The sequence below is a fragment of the Capra hircus genome, chromosome 18 (genome assembly GCF_001704415.2).
Source record: "Capra hircus breed San Clemente chromosome 18, ASM170441v1, whole genome shotgun sequence".
Taxonomy (NCBI): Eukaryota; Metazoa; Chordata; class Mammalia; order Artiodactyla; family Bovidae; genus Capra; species Capra hircus.
Window position 1 is genome coordinate 47,220,102 of NC_030825.1, and position 15,093 is coordinate 47,235,194.

The 15,093-nt window shown below is 46.6% G+C and overlaps 1 protein-coding gene and 1 non-coding gene across 2 annotated transcripts; one reads left to right on the forward strand and one right to left on the reverse strand.

Annotated features, from left to right (window-relative positions):
* Positions 1,034 to 10,285, forward strand: LOC102179036 (cytochrome c oxidase subunit 6B1). The gene is made up of 4 exons (XM_005692298.3): positions 1,034 to 1,200; positions 2,762 to 2,880; positions 4,185 to 4,285; positions 10,095 to 10,285. Exons 2-4 carry the CDS (start codon positions 2,775 to 2,777, stop codon positions 10,146 to 10,148), a joined length of 261 nt encoding a protein of 86 aa, XP_005692355.1. The 5' UTR covers positions 1,034 to 1,200; positions 2,762 to 2,774; the 3' UTR covers positions 10,149 to 10,285.
* Positions 10,684 to 10,756, reverse strand: TRNAT-UGU. The gene has a single exon. It is a non-coding gene; the product is annotated as a tRNA-Thr (tRNA).

The window sequence follows — 15,093 nt, forward strand, 5'->3', positions numbered from 1 at the left end:
CTGGGTGTTCTTTGGAAGGAATGATGCTGAAGCTGAAACTCCAGTACTTTGGCCACCTCATGCGAAGGGTTGACTCATTGGAAAAGACTCTGATGCTGGGAGGGATTGGGGGCAGGAGGAGAAAGGGACAACAGAGGATGAGATGGCTGGATGGCATCACTGACTCGACGGACGTGAGTTTGAGTGAACTCCGGGAGTTGGTGATGGACAGGGAGGCCTGGCGTGCTGCAATTCATGGGGTCGCAAAGAGTTGGACACGATGGAGCGACTGAACTGAACTGAAACTACCAATTGGGATTCCCTGATAGCTCAGTTGGTAAAGAATCCGCCTGCAATGCAGGAGACCCCGGTCGATTCCTGGGTCGGGAAGATCCGCTGGAGAAGGGAAAGGCTACCCACTCCAGTATTGTGGCCTAGAGAATTCCATGGAAAGTCCATGGGGTCGCAAAGAGTCGGACACGACTGAGCCACTTTCACTTTCAAACTAACAATTGGCCCCATAATAATCACAGAGATTTTTGTGTTTAGTTCAACTATGCTTGAAGTGAAGTCGCTCAGTCGTGTCCGGCTCCTTGCAACCCCGCGGACTGTAGCCTACCAGGCTTCTCCGTCCATGGGATTCTCCAGGCAAGAATACTGGAGTGGGTTACCATTTCCTTCTCCAGGGGACCATCCCGACCCAGGGATCGAACCCGGGTCTCCCGCGTTGGAGGCAGAAGCTTTAACCTCCGAGCCACCAATAGAAGCACCTGGCACTGGGTAAAATATTCAATATATAATTCTTGCACAAATAACAGCATTTCTGCTGGAATATTTTCCGCAGGACCACTCAACAGCCAACTCCAGGACCCAGAACCTCTTTCTCCTATTAAGGACAGAGAGCTGACCAGGCCAGGTCAATACCTTGGAACAGAGTCCACAGCTTGGAACAGCTCGGAAAGGTACCTATCAAGTGCCACGCAAGGTTACGATTGGGCCCAGAATGAGGATGAACAAGCATTCGGCCCAATAGGAGGTTGGAATTTGCAAGTATGGGCGTGGCCCGAACTGCTTCAGGGACGGCGCTCTGGCCGTGCGGAAGACTCTTCTGTGCGTTGCTCCGTCCCGCTTCCGGCCGACCTTTTTTCCGCTTCCGGTCCGGTACTGGCGTCTTTGCTGAGGGTCACATTGAGCTTCCAGCGACTTCAGGGGCATCTTTAGGTGAGTGTTGAGGGCTCGGGACCCTGGAACCCCATCTTAGAGGACTGAGGATCCCTACTGGAAAATGAAATGAGGTTTCCAGCCGGCGGTGGCCGACCTCCCGGAGCCCTGGGGTCGTTTCAGTCTGACGATTATTTGGTTCTACTCGCATGTCTAGAACTTTCAAAGCGATTTATATTGATTCATTTAAGCTTCCCTCCAACTCTCTGAGATAGGGCCTGTGATTATCTCTTTTAGGAGGCAACTGAGGCTTAAATACTACGCAGTTTAGCCAGCGATCAGGATTTGAAATCATTAGGACTGCATTGCTCTTAATCACCAGGCCGCAGGCATTTCTCTCCCCGGTCCCTGACCCCCGAGGCTTGGCTGGCCTGGCTTCCTGGTGACTCTCCACCCCCACCCCCTGCCCCTTGCACGTTCGAGGGGCTGCAGCGTCATCCCCAGTCCATCCTTACTCCTGAAATCAGGTGGAGATGGCTTTCAAAACAACTCTTCCGACCGAGTCTGTCCCCGCCTCTAGTGTTCTACATCCTCTGCTCCCGGAAAGACACTACTCCGGTGCCCCTAATCCTTACCACTACCTTGGGTCACTTGAATGTATTACTGGTCTGGTTAACTTCTATGTAATACCACGACTCCTCGAATAATCTGGAATAGAGGCGGTGTCATATTTCCTAATGAAAACCGTGTGTCACCTCATAAAAGATTATGGGACAGGTTTTTATCCCTAGGCCCACAGAATGGATGGAACTCATGGGATGCTAGTACGTGAATGGAGGGAAATTTACATCTGTATTTTCGCCAGTTTCTCATTGATAGGTAGTATTTCCTTCGCTTGGGAATGGAGGCAGTAGCGGTAGTATTTGGCATCATCTGTGACTTTATCAGCAGTGAAAATGACAGGTCGTCATATCATATATCCCATTATGTTTGCAGATTTCACAGCATAACCCTATTCAGGCATGATTATTTTGAAATTGTGGTAGTTCATAAATCCTCAGCTACATGTAATTGGTTTTCTTTGTGATCCTGTGCAATTTTTAAATGCCCTGAAACATATTTGGAGAAAGGGTTCATTAGACTCCTGAGGACTTTATGGCACCAGCAGAGATTAAGAACCTTTGCAGTGTAGGTTATGTTAGTGGTGGGAGTGCACCTCCACCCCATGTGTGCTGTATGACCTTGGGAAGTTGCTTAAACACCCTGTCTCTTGTCTGTGAAGCAGTGATAGTAATAGTTCCTGCCTTTTAGAGTAGCTTTAGGAGTAAAGCTTCCTTGCCTATAGTAAGCACTCAGTGAATATCAACTAGTGTTATTTTGGCCTGGTTTTTTTTACCGAGCAGTTGTCTACCCCGACACATCCTGCTGTGACTTCCACTTCCATAACTAATGTGTTCTTGCCCAGCCCTTCACTCTATCTGTATGTTGAAAGGGAGGGGTATTGGCTTGTTTACACCCAGCCCATTCGTCTCTGTCAGGTCTCCACTGGGCCTGGGTGGGCTGACAGCCCCGTGTCCAGGCCCCCAGGACCTCTGCCACAATCCACTCTCTTTCCCTCCAGGAGTGCTGACACTATGGCAGAAGACATCAAGACCAAAATCAAGAACTACCAGACTGCTCCTTTTGACAGCCGCTTCCCCAACCAGAACCAGACCAGGAACTGCTGGCAGAACTACCTGGGTGAGCAGGACTTAGGGAGGAGGCGGGCAGTGTTGACCTTCCCCTGAGCCCACACCTCATATCACTTAGCTCTTACCTCCTCATCGCCTCTTCTGTTTCATTCTGAACATCCTACTTCACGGGGCCTATGCCACCCATCACCCCCTGTATTCAAGATCTGATCTAGGGTCACAAACTTTGGATCCCATAGTCATTCCTCCCCCCCCCCCCCAAGATGTGTATATGTCTATCTGTCTGTATGGAATGTAACATGCTTATAGGAAGTACATAAACCATAATATACAGCTAAATCAATAACTCTAAATTGAATCCTCCATGTGATTATAATCTGGATAGAAACTTGGATACTGCCAGTCCTCTGAGCTCCCCTGTCTGCTGCATGCCGTCTCTTTAAAGCAACGCTCCGCTCTCCCCACTAGAGTTGTAACCCCACAGACCTAGGGCAGTCATATTTTGGTTTTGTCACCACTTTCAGGTCTGCCTCTTTGTGAACTTTATAAATACTGTGTGTTGTCTTGTGCTTGGATTTCTTCATTCAATAGTTATGAAGATTCTTCCACGCTGTGACATATATTTTGCTCATTTTTATTGTGTGCAGTTTTCCAACATTTCATTCATGAACACTGGTGTGGTTTCCAGTTTGGGGCTCATATGAATGATTGCTGCTATGATTGATGTAATTTGATGTCTTTGTGAATGCTTTCTCTCTTAGGGAGCGTGCCCAGGAGTGTAATACTTGGAATAATCTTTGAATTAATTTCCTCCTATTAAAAACCAGATTATCCCCCTCCTTTCTCCTCTCCTGGATGCCAGCATCTTAGCATCAAGACCATCTTGCCCTTCCCTTGTCCTGGTTCTGGACTTCCATAATCCCCACACACACCTCTCAGGTTGCCCTGTTATTCCTGACTCAGAAGTTCCAAGTTGAACAGTAGTTCTTTCTCCTTTTTCTTCTTGGCTACTCTGGGTCTCCTTTGTGGTGCACAGGCTAGGCTTCGTTACCCTGTGGGATCTTAGTTCCTCCACCAGGGCACGAACCCAGGTCCCCTGTAATGAATGGAAGGTGGATCCCTAACACCAGGGAAGTCCCAGACAGTAGTACTTTATGGATTGCAAAATAAGCTTAGTGTGGTGTGTCTAGCCCTTTTCAGTACTGCACTCGTAAGGATATACTTTCTTTGTGAAACTTGGGAGTGGGGGGGATTCGTGTAACTGGTTGTGAAGTAAAAAGTATTTCTGTGAGTTTGATCAGAAATATGTTCCAGCTCTTGGTCTGGGCTGACCCTGATCCCTTTTCTTCACAGACTTTCACCGCTGTGAGAAGGCAATGACTGCTAAAGGGGGTGACGTCTCCGTGTGCGAATGGTACCGGCGCGTGTACAAGTCCCTCTGCCCCATATCCTGGGTAGGTGCCTCCTCCTGGGGCCCTTGGGATGCTGGGGTGGGATGGGGTTTTTGCCAAAGGGCGTATGGGGACTTGGTGCGAGCTTATCTGTGAGGGGCAGAGGGAGGACAAGGCTTCACACCGACCATGGATGCACTTTTGCTTCTTCCTAAAATTGCCTGCCTTTCCTCCTTTCACCAGGACTCTCAACCAGCCAGGCTCTCAGCTAAGGCAGCCGGATCTATTTCACCCAGGTGCTCTACGAGTACATGCCCTGTCCCTGTGGAGCTCATCTGCTTTTGGAGTCTTGTCCTTTCTTTACATGAACATTTCCAAGTGTGTATAAAAGTAGAATAATTCAGTCAGTTCAGTCTCAGTCGTGTCCAACTCTTTGCGACCCTGTGAATCGCAGCACGCCAGGTCTCCCTGTCCATCACCAATTCCCAGAGTTCACCCAAACTCATGTGCATCAAGTTGGTGATGCCATCCAGCCATCTCATCCTCTGTCGTCCCCTTCTCCTGCCCCCAATCCCTCCCAGCATCAGGGTCTTTTCCAGTGAGTCAGCTCTTCTCAATGAGGTGGCCAAAGTATTGGAGTTTCAGCCTCAACATCAGTCCTTCCAATGAACACCCAGAACCGGTCTCCTTTAGGATGGACTGGTTGGACCTCCTTGCAGTCCAAGGGACTCTCAAGAGTCTTCTCCAACACCACAGTTCAAAAGCATCAATTCTTCGGTGCTCAGCTTTCTTCACAGTCCCAACTCTCACATCCATACATGACCACTGGAAAAACCATAGCCTTGACTAGACTGACCTTTGTTGGCAAAGTAATGTCTCTGCTTTTTAATATGCTGTCTAGGTTGGTCATAACTTTCCTTCCAAGGAGTAAGTGTGTTTTAATTTCATGGCTGCAGTCACCATCTGCAGTGATTTTGGAGCCCAAAAAATAAAGTCTGACACTGTTTCTCCACTGTTTTCCCCATCTAATTCCCATGAAGTGATGGGACTGGATGCCATGATCTTCGTTTTCTGAATGTTGAGCTTTAAACCAACTTTTTCCTTCTCCTCTTTCACTTTCATCAAGAGGCTTTTTAGTTCCTCTTCACTTTCTGCCATAAGGGTGGTGTCATCTGCATATCTGAGGTTATTGATATTTCTCCTGGCAATCTTGATTCTAGCTTGTACTTCTTCCAGCCCAGCATTTCTCATGAATAATTCAGTTCAGTTCAGTTCAGTCTCTCAGTCGTGTCCGACTCTTTGCGACCCCATGAATCGCAGCACGCCAGGCCTCCCTGTCCATCACCAACTCCCAGAGTTCACTCAGACTCACGTCCATCGAGTCAGTGATGCCATCCAGCCATCTCATCCTCTGTCGTCCCTTTCTCTTCCTGCCCCCAATACCTCCCAGTCTTTTCCAATGAGTCAACTCTTCACATGAGGTGGCCAAAGTACTGGAGTTTCAGCTTCAGCATCATTCTCTCCAAAGAAATCCCAGGGCTGATCTCCTTCAGAATGGACTGGTTGGACCTCCTTGCAGTCCAAGGGACTCTCAAGAGTCTTCTCCGATACCACAGTTCAAAAGCATCAATTCTTCGGCGCTCAGCTTTCTTCACAGTCCAACTCTCACATCCATACATGACCACAGGAAAAACCACAGCCTTGATTAGACGGACCTTTGTTGGCAAAGTAATGCCTCTGCTTTTCAATATGCTATCTAGGTTGGTCATAACTTTCCTTCCAAGGAGTAAGCATCTTTTAATTTCATGGCTGCAGTCACCATCTGCAGTGATTTTGGAGCCCAAAAAAATAAAGTCTGACACTGCTTCCACTGTTTCCCCATCTATTTGCCATGAAGTGATGGGACCAGATGCCATGATCTTCGTAGTGACCCCAAATATCCCCATCACCCAAACTGAGTAGTCAGTTCCAGATCTCCCCACGTCCCCTCCGTCTGTCCGCACGCCCACCCCTGTGTTCTTCGGCTGCACTGGCTCTGTGTCGCAGCACACGGGCTGTTTGTTGTGACACGCGAGGGGGCTTCTCTAGTTACAGGGCACGGGGTTAGTTGTCCAACCGAGGATCAAACCTGGCTCGCCTGCACTGGAAGGCAGATTCTCAACCCTGGGACCAGTGGGGAAGTCCCATCTGTCCTTTCTGGCTCTTTCCTTGGCTGGAGTATTCTGAAGCAGATCCCAGATATGTCATTTCACCCCTGCCTACTTCAGTGTGCATCTCTAAAAGCAGGGATGCAGTGAGGCAGTCTTCTAGGCCTGATCCAGCCAGACCTGTCGTTACTATCTGATACTCTGCCTTACCCTCTTTTTTTTTTTTAAGTAAAATATTACTTTATTTCATCAAGTCGAAGACCCCATTGACTACAGGAAACACTTAGAGATGTTTAAATTTTTTTTTTTTATGCTGGAAATGAATGTGACAAGCATGCTAATTTCAGAGATGTTAAAATGAAAAAATGTGTCTTAAAATCAGAATGTGATATTACAAAACGAACAGTGCTCATTTTTAAAAACAAATATGAGCAATACAGTAAAATAAAAATTAGATCCACTTGCGTTCCTCAGTCCCTCGCTCCCCTTAGGTTACTATTATTAGCAGATTCCTTTTTCTCTATACATTAATCATTCATAAGCCTGTGGAACTTCTGTGTAAAGATGGGTCATACTGTATAGGCTGTGCTATGTCTTACTTTGACGTATCAACATGTTTTGAGCCTTTTTTTTGTTTTTAACGACATTGCATATAGATCCACCTCATTTTTGTTTGTTTCTTTCCTTTTTTAAAGTTTTTTGGCCATGCTGCATGGCATGTGGAATCTTAGTTTCCCAACCAGGGATTGAACCCTCACCCCCTGTAGTAGTAGCATAGAGTCTTAACCACTTGACTGCCAAGGAAGTTCTTAATATACAGATGCTTTTATTCAACTGCTCCCCTTTGATTATGTTCCCATTTTTCAGTATTTTAAACATCCTTGATGTGCATCTTTGGGGCCTGTTTGTTGAGAACAGACTGCCTTAATGCACTCTTCCTCAACTTGTTTGGTACCTCACACCTCTCCGGCCACATACTCTTGAGTGCCTTTGCATACCCACTGCCCTCTCAGGATTTCTCCTTGTCCCTACATGATCTTGGGTACCATCCACCCTCCAGCCTCTGTGCCTGCATTGGATGGGTGCACACTGGCCCAGGTGCTAGGAAGTGTGCCTCTGGACCCAGTGCTGCCCCATACCCCAGTCCCTGGCACCAGGGCCTCCCCTTACCTGGGCATCATCAGATTATGTGGTCCCTCCCCTCAAGCACTCACTGTATCTGCCTTCTTAGTCCTTCTTATGGCTAGGTATGAACACATTTTTTTTTTAACACACTCTTTATACCCAGCAGCCCTGACTTCTTTGTTCCAGAAATTGGTGAACAAAAATAACTGTTTTGTTAATGCTGTTTGTTTTTGTTTTTTATAAGAATGAAACCACTTCATAAAAACTTAAGAAATAGAGGAAGGGGAAAAAATTGTTCCTCATCCTCCTGATCTGGCTGATCATAATGTAACATCTTCCAAGTGTTTCCTGTGCATTTTTAAAAATTAATCTCTAACCCCAAAATGTGTATTTGGAGAAAAATGGGGATGAGAGTCCAGCACTTTTCCTGTATGAGCATTTAAAACATTTTTGCTAATCAACTTTTCTCTTTTTTCTTTTTTGCCACATCTTGAGGCTTTGAGGATCTTAGTTCCCCCCATTGGGGATTGAACCCCGGCCCCCATAGCAGTGAAAGCCCTGAATCCTAACCACTAGGCCACCAGGGAGCTAACTGCCTTTTATTTTCCAGTGTTAAAACATCTGTAGTTTCTCCATGAAAAATTCAGTGGCTTTTTGGAAAGTTTCAAAACAAGTTTTTATTATGTAGAAAGTAGAAGTCTCCTAAGTCATCCCCTTTCTGAATCCAAAGTTAACTTCCCTTCGAAATTTGGTGTAAATCTTCCACTTCCTTTTCTGTGTGCTAATGTTTGTATAGGTGTGGGTGTGTGTTTATATGCTTTTAAGATACAGTTATGGATCATACTTTAGATATTGTCTTATCCTTGGCTTTTTTACTTTGTTTTATTTCCGTGTCAGTACAACCTGCTCAATTACTGGGTAGCCATTGTCTTTCATAGTTAAAAAATTGTTCCTACCCCTTTAACTGGACTCAGTCTCTTTTCACTGTTTTAAATGATACTGTGGTATACAGTTCCACTACCGGAAATAGTTTGCATCTCCTTTCCATGAAGTGAGATTATTGAGCAAAGACTAATTTGCCAAAGGATCAGATCAGCCTGGTCCTTCAATATAAAAGAAAGTGGGCAGTGGTAGGTAGTGCTCAGTGTTGGTGGTTCTGTAGACTGGCCCAGTCGCTTTTAAGGTCCATCCTGAGGCAGGATCATTCAAAATGAAAAAAATCATACTGCAGATATGGCCTTTTCATCTCTACACATCCTGTAAAAATGTGTACGAAGACATCCACTGCAGAACATTCGGAAACACGTTAAATAGATGGATATTCATCTTGATCTTTATGACAATATAGAAAGAGCTCTAAGACTCATGAAAAAAGCAAGTTGCAGGACAGTTTAAGTACAGAGTATTTGTGATGTATGGTGTATGTGTGTGTAAATAAAACAGGCACTTACTGAAGGCACTTAGGTGTTGTAAGTATTTTATGTCATAAAAGGGCTGCTGCTGCCGAGTCGCTTCAGTTGTGTCCGACTCTGTGCGACCCCATAGACGGCAGCCCACCAGGCTCCCCCGTCCCTGGGATTCTCCAGGCAAGAACACTGAAGTGGGTTGCCATTTCCTTCTCCAATGCATGGAAGTGAAAAGCAAAAGTGAAGTCGCTCAGTCGTGCCCGACTCTTAGCGACCCCATGGACTGCAACCTACCAGGCTCCTCCATCCATGGGATTTTCCAGGCAGGAGTGCTGGAGTGGGGTGCCATTGCCTTCTCCCCATAAAAGGGCAAACATGCTAAAAACAGAGAGGTCCTTTTATCAGGATCGTCATTTTACAGAATTGGAAGCTGGAGCCCTGAAAGGTTGAGTGATTTGCCTGAGGAGATCACAGCTGGGAAGTGATGGAGTGGGGGTTCCGACTGTCTTCCTTGTCCATGTGCTTATCCAGTGCCTCTACTATATTGCATGTGAGTGTGCACGTGTGTATCAAAATGAGCTTCTGATTGCCTGTAGGAGGGTCCACACTTTGCAGAGCATTAGTTCTCGGTAGTGTTAACAGTTTGCGGTGGGCCTTTCTGTTGGTCTCATAGGTGTGCACACATACATGAGCAATAGTGGGATCGTGCTGTATATCCAGTGCGGACCTTTTGCACTTGATAGTATATCTTGGAGATGCATTCCTGCTGAAGTATAGATAGCCTTCCCCCACCCCCGCACCCCCACAGCTGCCCAGTATTCCTTCTTTCCTCTGTTCTGTCAAACATCATTGAGTGTTGACGCTGGGTGTCTGAAACAGGGCACAGTCACACTCCTGAAGCTCTGCACACACGTCTCCCCATGGACAGCTCTGCTATGAGTCTGCCTGATACTCCTCTCCACCCACCTTCCACCTCCTCTCCCCTCAGTGCGTCAGCTCATTCAGGGCATTGATTTTTGTCCTTCTGAGTCACTATTGGTCCCCTGGCTCCTGGAACAGCTGCCAGTATTGGCACATAGCAGGTACTAGGGTTACTTGTTGACTGAACAGATGGGCAGACTAAGGAAGGTGAAGAAGTCCACCCATCTGCTTTCCCTGTGGAGGAAGGGAATAACACTGGCTGTGCATCTACAGGTGTCAACTTGGGACGACCGCCGGGCAGAAGGCACGTTTCCTGGGAAGATCTGAACCGGCTCCATCCCACCTCCTCTGTCCTCCGTCCTTCTCCCCAGGTGGGGAAGGGAGACCTGGGTACATGGTGATCCCCACCCTGGGATCCTGAATCATGGTTTAACTAATAATAAATACTCGTTTGAAACGTGTAAGGCTGTGTATGTGTAAAAGAGCTGGACGATGGGGCCAGAAACTGGGGCGGAATTAGTACCATGATCAGTAAAGGGGACTGAATTCAGGGTGGGGTTTTTTGTTTTTTATTTCAGTTTTTCTTTGAATAAACTTTGACCACCTCTTCTTTACCAGACAATAGAGTGAATGATTATACAAAATAACTTCAAGTTCCTGTATGAGGTAAAATCTATCCAAATGTCCTGCTTTGTCATCTGTACAATTTTTTAAAACTTACATTTTGAATCACACAAAAATAGTCTAATCACCTAGCTTCAACAGTGATCAACAAATGACCAATTGTTTCATCTCAGCTGCTCTTCTTTACTAGGTAATTTTATTTAGTTACTCCCACCCCACCCAGGTTGAAGTTTCTTAGTTCCCCAACCAGGGATTGAACCTAGACCCTTGGCAATACAAGTGCCAAGTCCTAACCATTGGACCACCAGGGAATTCCCTATCTAGATAATTTTGAAGCAAATACTGGAGATCATATTTTATCTAGAAATAAGTAAGGTACAGATTTATTTTAAACAATCATAATTACATCTAAAAACTAAGAAGTTCTTAATATTGTGTAATAAACAGTCTAATGTGCAATGTGTAATTTCTCCCAGTTTTCTAGGCCTCCTGTATTGTATTGATCATAGTGATGATTGGAAGTCATTTAAGTAGACCAAGTTAAGAAATGTCCCTTCTTGACATCCCCAAAGGAATTGTCACACAACAGTAGGAGAAGGCAATGGCACCCCACTCCAGTACTCTTGCCTGGGAAATCCCATGGACAGAGAAGCCTGGTAGGCTGCAGTCCATGGGGTCACTAAGAGTCACACGCGACTAAGCAACTTCAGTTTAACTTTCCACTTTCATGCATTGGAGAAGGAAATGGCAACCCACTCCAGTGTTGTTGCTTGGAGAATCCTAGGGACAGGGGAGCCTGGTGGGCTGCCGTCTATGGGGTTGCAAAGAGTTGGACACGACTGAAGTGACTTAGCAGTACAAAATATCATCCACTGCAAACTTGTCAGTAGGGGATTCCTCACAGTGTGACAGCTAGCGTACCATGTTGTGGTCAGATTGGTGCTGTTTCAGTCAGTTCCGTCGCTCAGTCGTGTCCGGCTCTTTGTGACCCCGTAGACTGCAGCACGCCAGGCTTCCCTGTCCATCACAAACTTCTGGAGCTTGCTCAAACTCATGTCCATCAAATTGTTGATGCCATCCAACCATCTCATCCTCTGTTGTCCCCTTCTCCTGTCTTCAGTCTTTCCAAGCATCAGGGTCTTCTCCAATGAATCAGTTCTTCACATCAGGTGACTAAAGTATTGGAGTTTCAGCTTCAGCATCAGTCCTTCCAATTCAGGACTTCTAGATCAGGACTGATTTCATTTAGGATGGACTGGTTGGATCTCTGCAGTAAGGACTCAAGAGTCTTCTCCAATACCACAGTTCAAAAGCATCAATTCTTCGGCACTCACTTTTCTTTATAGTCCCAACTTATATCCATACATGCTGCTGCTGCTGCTAAGTCACTTCAGTCGTGTCCAACTCTGTGCGACCCGATAGACGGCAGCCCACCAGGCTCCCTCGTCCCTGGGATTCTCCAGGCAAGAATACTGGAGTGGTTGCCATTTCCTTCTCCAATGCGTGAAAGTGAAGTTCAGTCGTGTCCAACTCTTCGCAACCCCATGGACTGCAGCCCACCAGGCTCCCCCGTCCCTGGGATTCTCTAGGCAAGAACACTGGAGTGGGTTGCCACTTCCTTCTCCAATGCATGAAAGCAAAAAGTGAAAGTGAAGTTGCTCAGTCGTGTCCGACTCTTCGCGACCCCATGGACTGCAGCCTACCAGGCTCCTCCATCCATAAATGACTACTGGAAAAACCATAGCTTTGACTAGATGGACCTTTGTCAGCAAAGTAATGTCTCTGCTTTTTAATATGCTGTCTAGGTTGGTCATAGCTTTTCTTCCAGAGAGTGAAGTCTTAATTTTATGGCTGCAGTCACCATCTGCAGTGCTTTTGGAGCCCAAGAAAATAAAGTTTGTCTCTGTTTCCATTGTTTTCCCCATCTTTTTGCCATGAAGTGATGGGACCAACTGCCATGATCTTAGTTTTTTGAATGTTGAGTTTTAAGCCAGCTTTTTCACTCTCCTCTTTCATTAAGAGGCTCTTTAGTTCTTCACTTTCTGCCATAAGGGTGGTGTCATCTGCATATCTATGGTTATTGATATTTCTCCCTGCAGTCTTGATTCCAGCTTATGCTTCATCCAGCCCAGCATTTTGCTTGATGTACTCTGAATATAAGTTAAATAAGCAGGATGACAATAAATGGTTGTTTTACAAACGTATGTTCTAAAGAGCAGAGAGGTGATTCTCATAACTGAGCAACAATGACCCTGTGAGAGTGCTCCTGAAGCGGCCACCCATGAGGAGGGGGCGCTGTAAACCAATGGGCCTAGTGCACACGGAGAAACTAGAAGCTTCTGGCATGTGTTGGGAATAGGAAAGAATGTAAACATGGTGAAATTTCAAATGAATACAGTCCAGTGAAAAACCAAGATGTAGGACTTCCCTTGACCCCACTCGCCCAGTTCTGCCCAGAGGCTGCCACCATGAGCAGTTTCAGAGATTGCCCAGAGAAGCATCTAGAAACATAAACACTGATTCTGTCTACAGTTGATTTGATAAGGATTGACACAGCTTGCCATTTCCTCTTTGATCTCCCACTGCGCATGTGCTCCAGCAGTTCCTGCCACACTGCTCTTCATTGTGACAGGAACTGTGAGGTAACGAGGTCAACGCACTAGGCTGGTTCCAATCTCAAGGTCTGTGCACCTGCCCCTTGCTCTGTCTGCAGTGCTTTCCCATGGGCTAGCTACTCGGCTTGCTCCCTCCTGCATTCAGCTCTTCCCCAAGTAGCATGAAGTAAGCTCTTCCCTGACCACTCGACCTACCAAGTCACCTCCACACACACGGAATTCCCTGGCAGTCCAGTGGTTAGGACTCCACACTAACTGCCAAGAGAATTGGGATCCCGCAAGAAGGGCCAAAAAAACAAAACACACACTTTGCAGCCCTCACCCCTTTCGTTTCTTAAGCACTTACCGCTAATATTCCCTACATTTTATCCCTTGCTAATCATCTCCCCACCACTAAAACATAATTTCCACAAGGGCAAGGAATATGTATATTCCCTCTTCACCTTATTGCCCTGTTAGTGGGGGCCACTATTTGTCTCCTCTGGAAAGATCTGGCAGGTGACCTGTGGGATGATACTATGCAGAACCGTTCCACCACGACAGCCTTGCACAGTACAGTATTGTTAACTTGTAAGCACAGTGTTGAACAGCAGACCTTTAGAATTTATTTGTCTTGTATAACTGAAACTTTATATCTGTTGATTAGTAATTCCCCCATTTTCCTCATCACTCCCCAGCCCTTGGCAACCACCATTCTACTCTCTGCTTTAATGAGTCTGACTATTTTCCTCTTTTTTAAAAAAATATTTTTATTTATTTGGCAGTGCCAAGTCTTAGTCATAGCATGTGGGATCTACTTCCCTGACCAGGGATCAAACCCAGGCCCCCTGCATTGGGAGCATGGAGCCTTAGCTGTTAGACCACCAGGGCAGTCCCTTCATTACCTGTGATAAATGGAATTATGCACTATTTGTTGTTCTGTGACTGGTATTTCATGTAGCACCAGTTCCTCTAGGTTCATCCATGTTGTGTATTGTGGGATTTCCTGCCTTTCTAAGGCTGAAGGATATTCCTCTGTATATATAGATCATGCTCCCTCTGTCAGGACTGTCCTTTTCTGCCTCTTACCTGCCAGCCCCAGCCTCCTCCTCCAATGTCCCTTCCTCCAGGAAGCCTTCCTCTACACCCTCGGCTGGGTTGGACACTTCCGTTGGGTCCACACATTCCCTTTTGTTTTCCCCGTGACCTCTTGACCTGAGCTTCCTCCCTTGGTCACTCTGGCATCCCCTTGACCATGCTGAGCTGTCACTCTCTGGTGACTGTCAGTCCACACGACTCCCTCCACCCCCCACCCCGCCGCCAGCCCCTTCTTCCATGAGCTTGTGAGGGCAGGGACAGAGCCATCTTGATCACTGCTGTGTTCCCAGCCTTGCCTCCCACAGAACTGGGAGAAAATTCAGTATGTGCATCAGATCCTTAATGCTTAGTTCAGGCCTGATCACATACTTGGTGCTCAATAAATCTGAGAAAGAAAAAAGGTCTTCCCTTAGTCCAGTGGCTAAGACTCCGAGCTCCCAATGTAAGGGGCCTGGGTTCAATCCCTGGTCAAGGGACTAGATCCCACATGCTGCAATGAAGAGTTTGCATGCTGCAACTAAAGATCCCACATGCTGCAACTAAGACCTTGCACAGCCAAACAGATACATACTTTTAAAAAAAGAAAAAGGCCTTTTGACCACCCTGCCCTCCTGCTTTCCTTGCTTCACCACCTCCCAGCACGTCCTAGTCTTCCCTGACTCCTCTCTCCACCCCTGCTTCCCTTCCTCTCTCCCCATCAAGCCACCCTTCACACTGGCCCCATTCAGCTCTGAAGCTTCACTTCCTTGGGCGTAATGCCCACCTTTCACACCCCTACCCATGAATTTCAGGTCTCCCCTTGCTCAGCTGCCCCAAAGGAGCACCTGAGATTTCAGCCTCTCTTTATCACCTTGGCACCCAAACTTCAGGTTTCAGAATGTTGCTACGTCTGTGTACCTCTGTTCTGCCATCGATGGCATTTTCCTACATCCTCTTCGATAAGTTCATTTGGAAAG

Coding starts and splice junctions, on each gene's coding strand:
- LOC102179036 (XM_005692298.3), top strand. CDS start 2,775: ATGGCAGAAGACATCAAGACCAAAATCAAGAACTACCAGACTGCTCCT. Junction 2,881..4,184: donor CTGCTGGCAGAACTACCTGG/GTGAGCAGGACT, acceptor TTTTCTTCACAG/ACTTTCACCGCTGTGAGAAG. Junction 4,286..10,094: donor CCCTCTGCCCCATATCCTGG/GTAGGTGCCTCC, acceptor GTGCATCTACAG/GTGTCAACTTGGGACGACCG.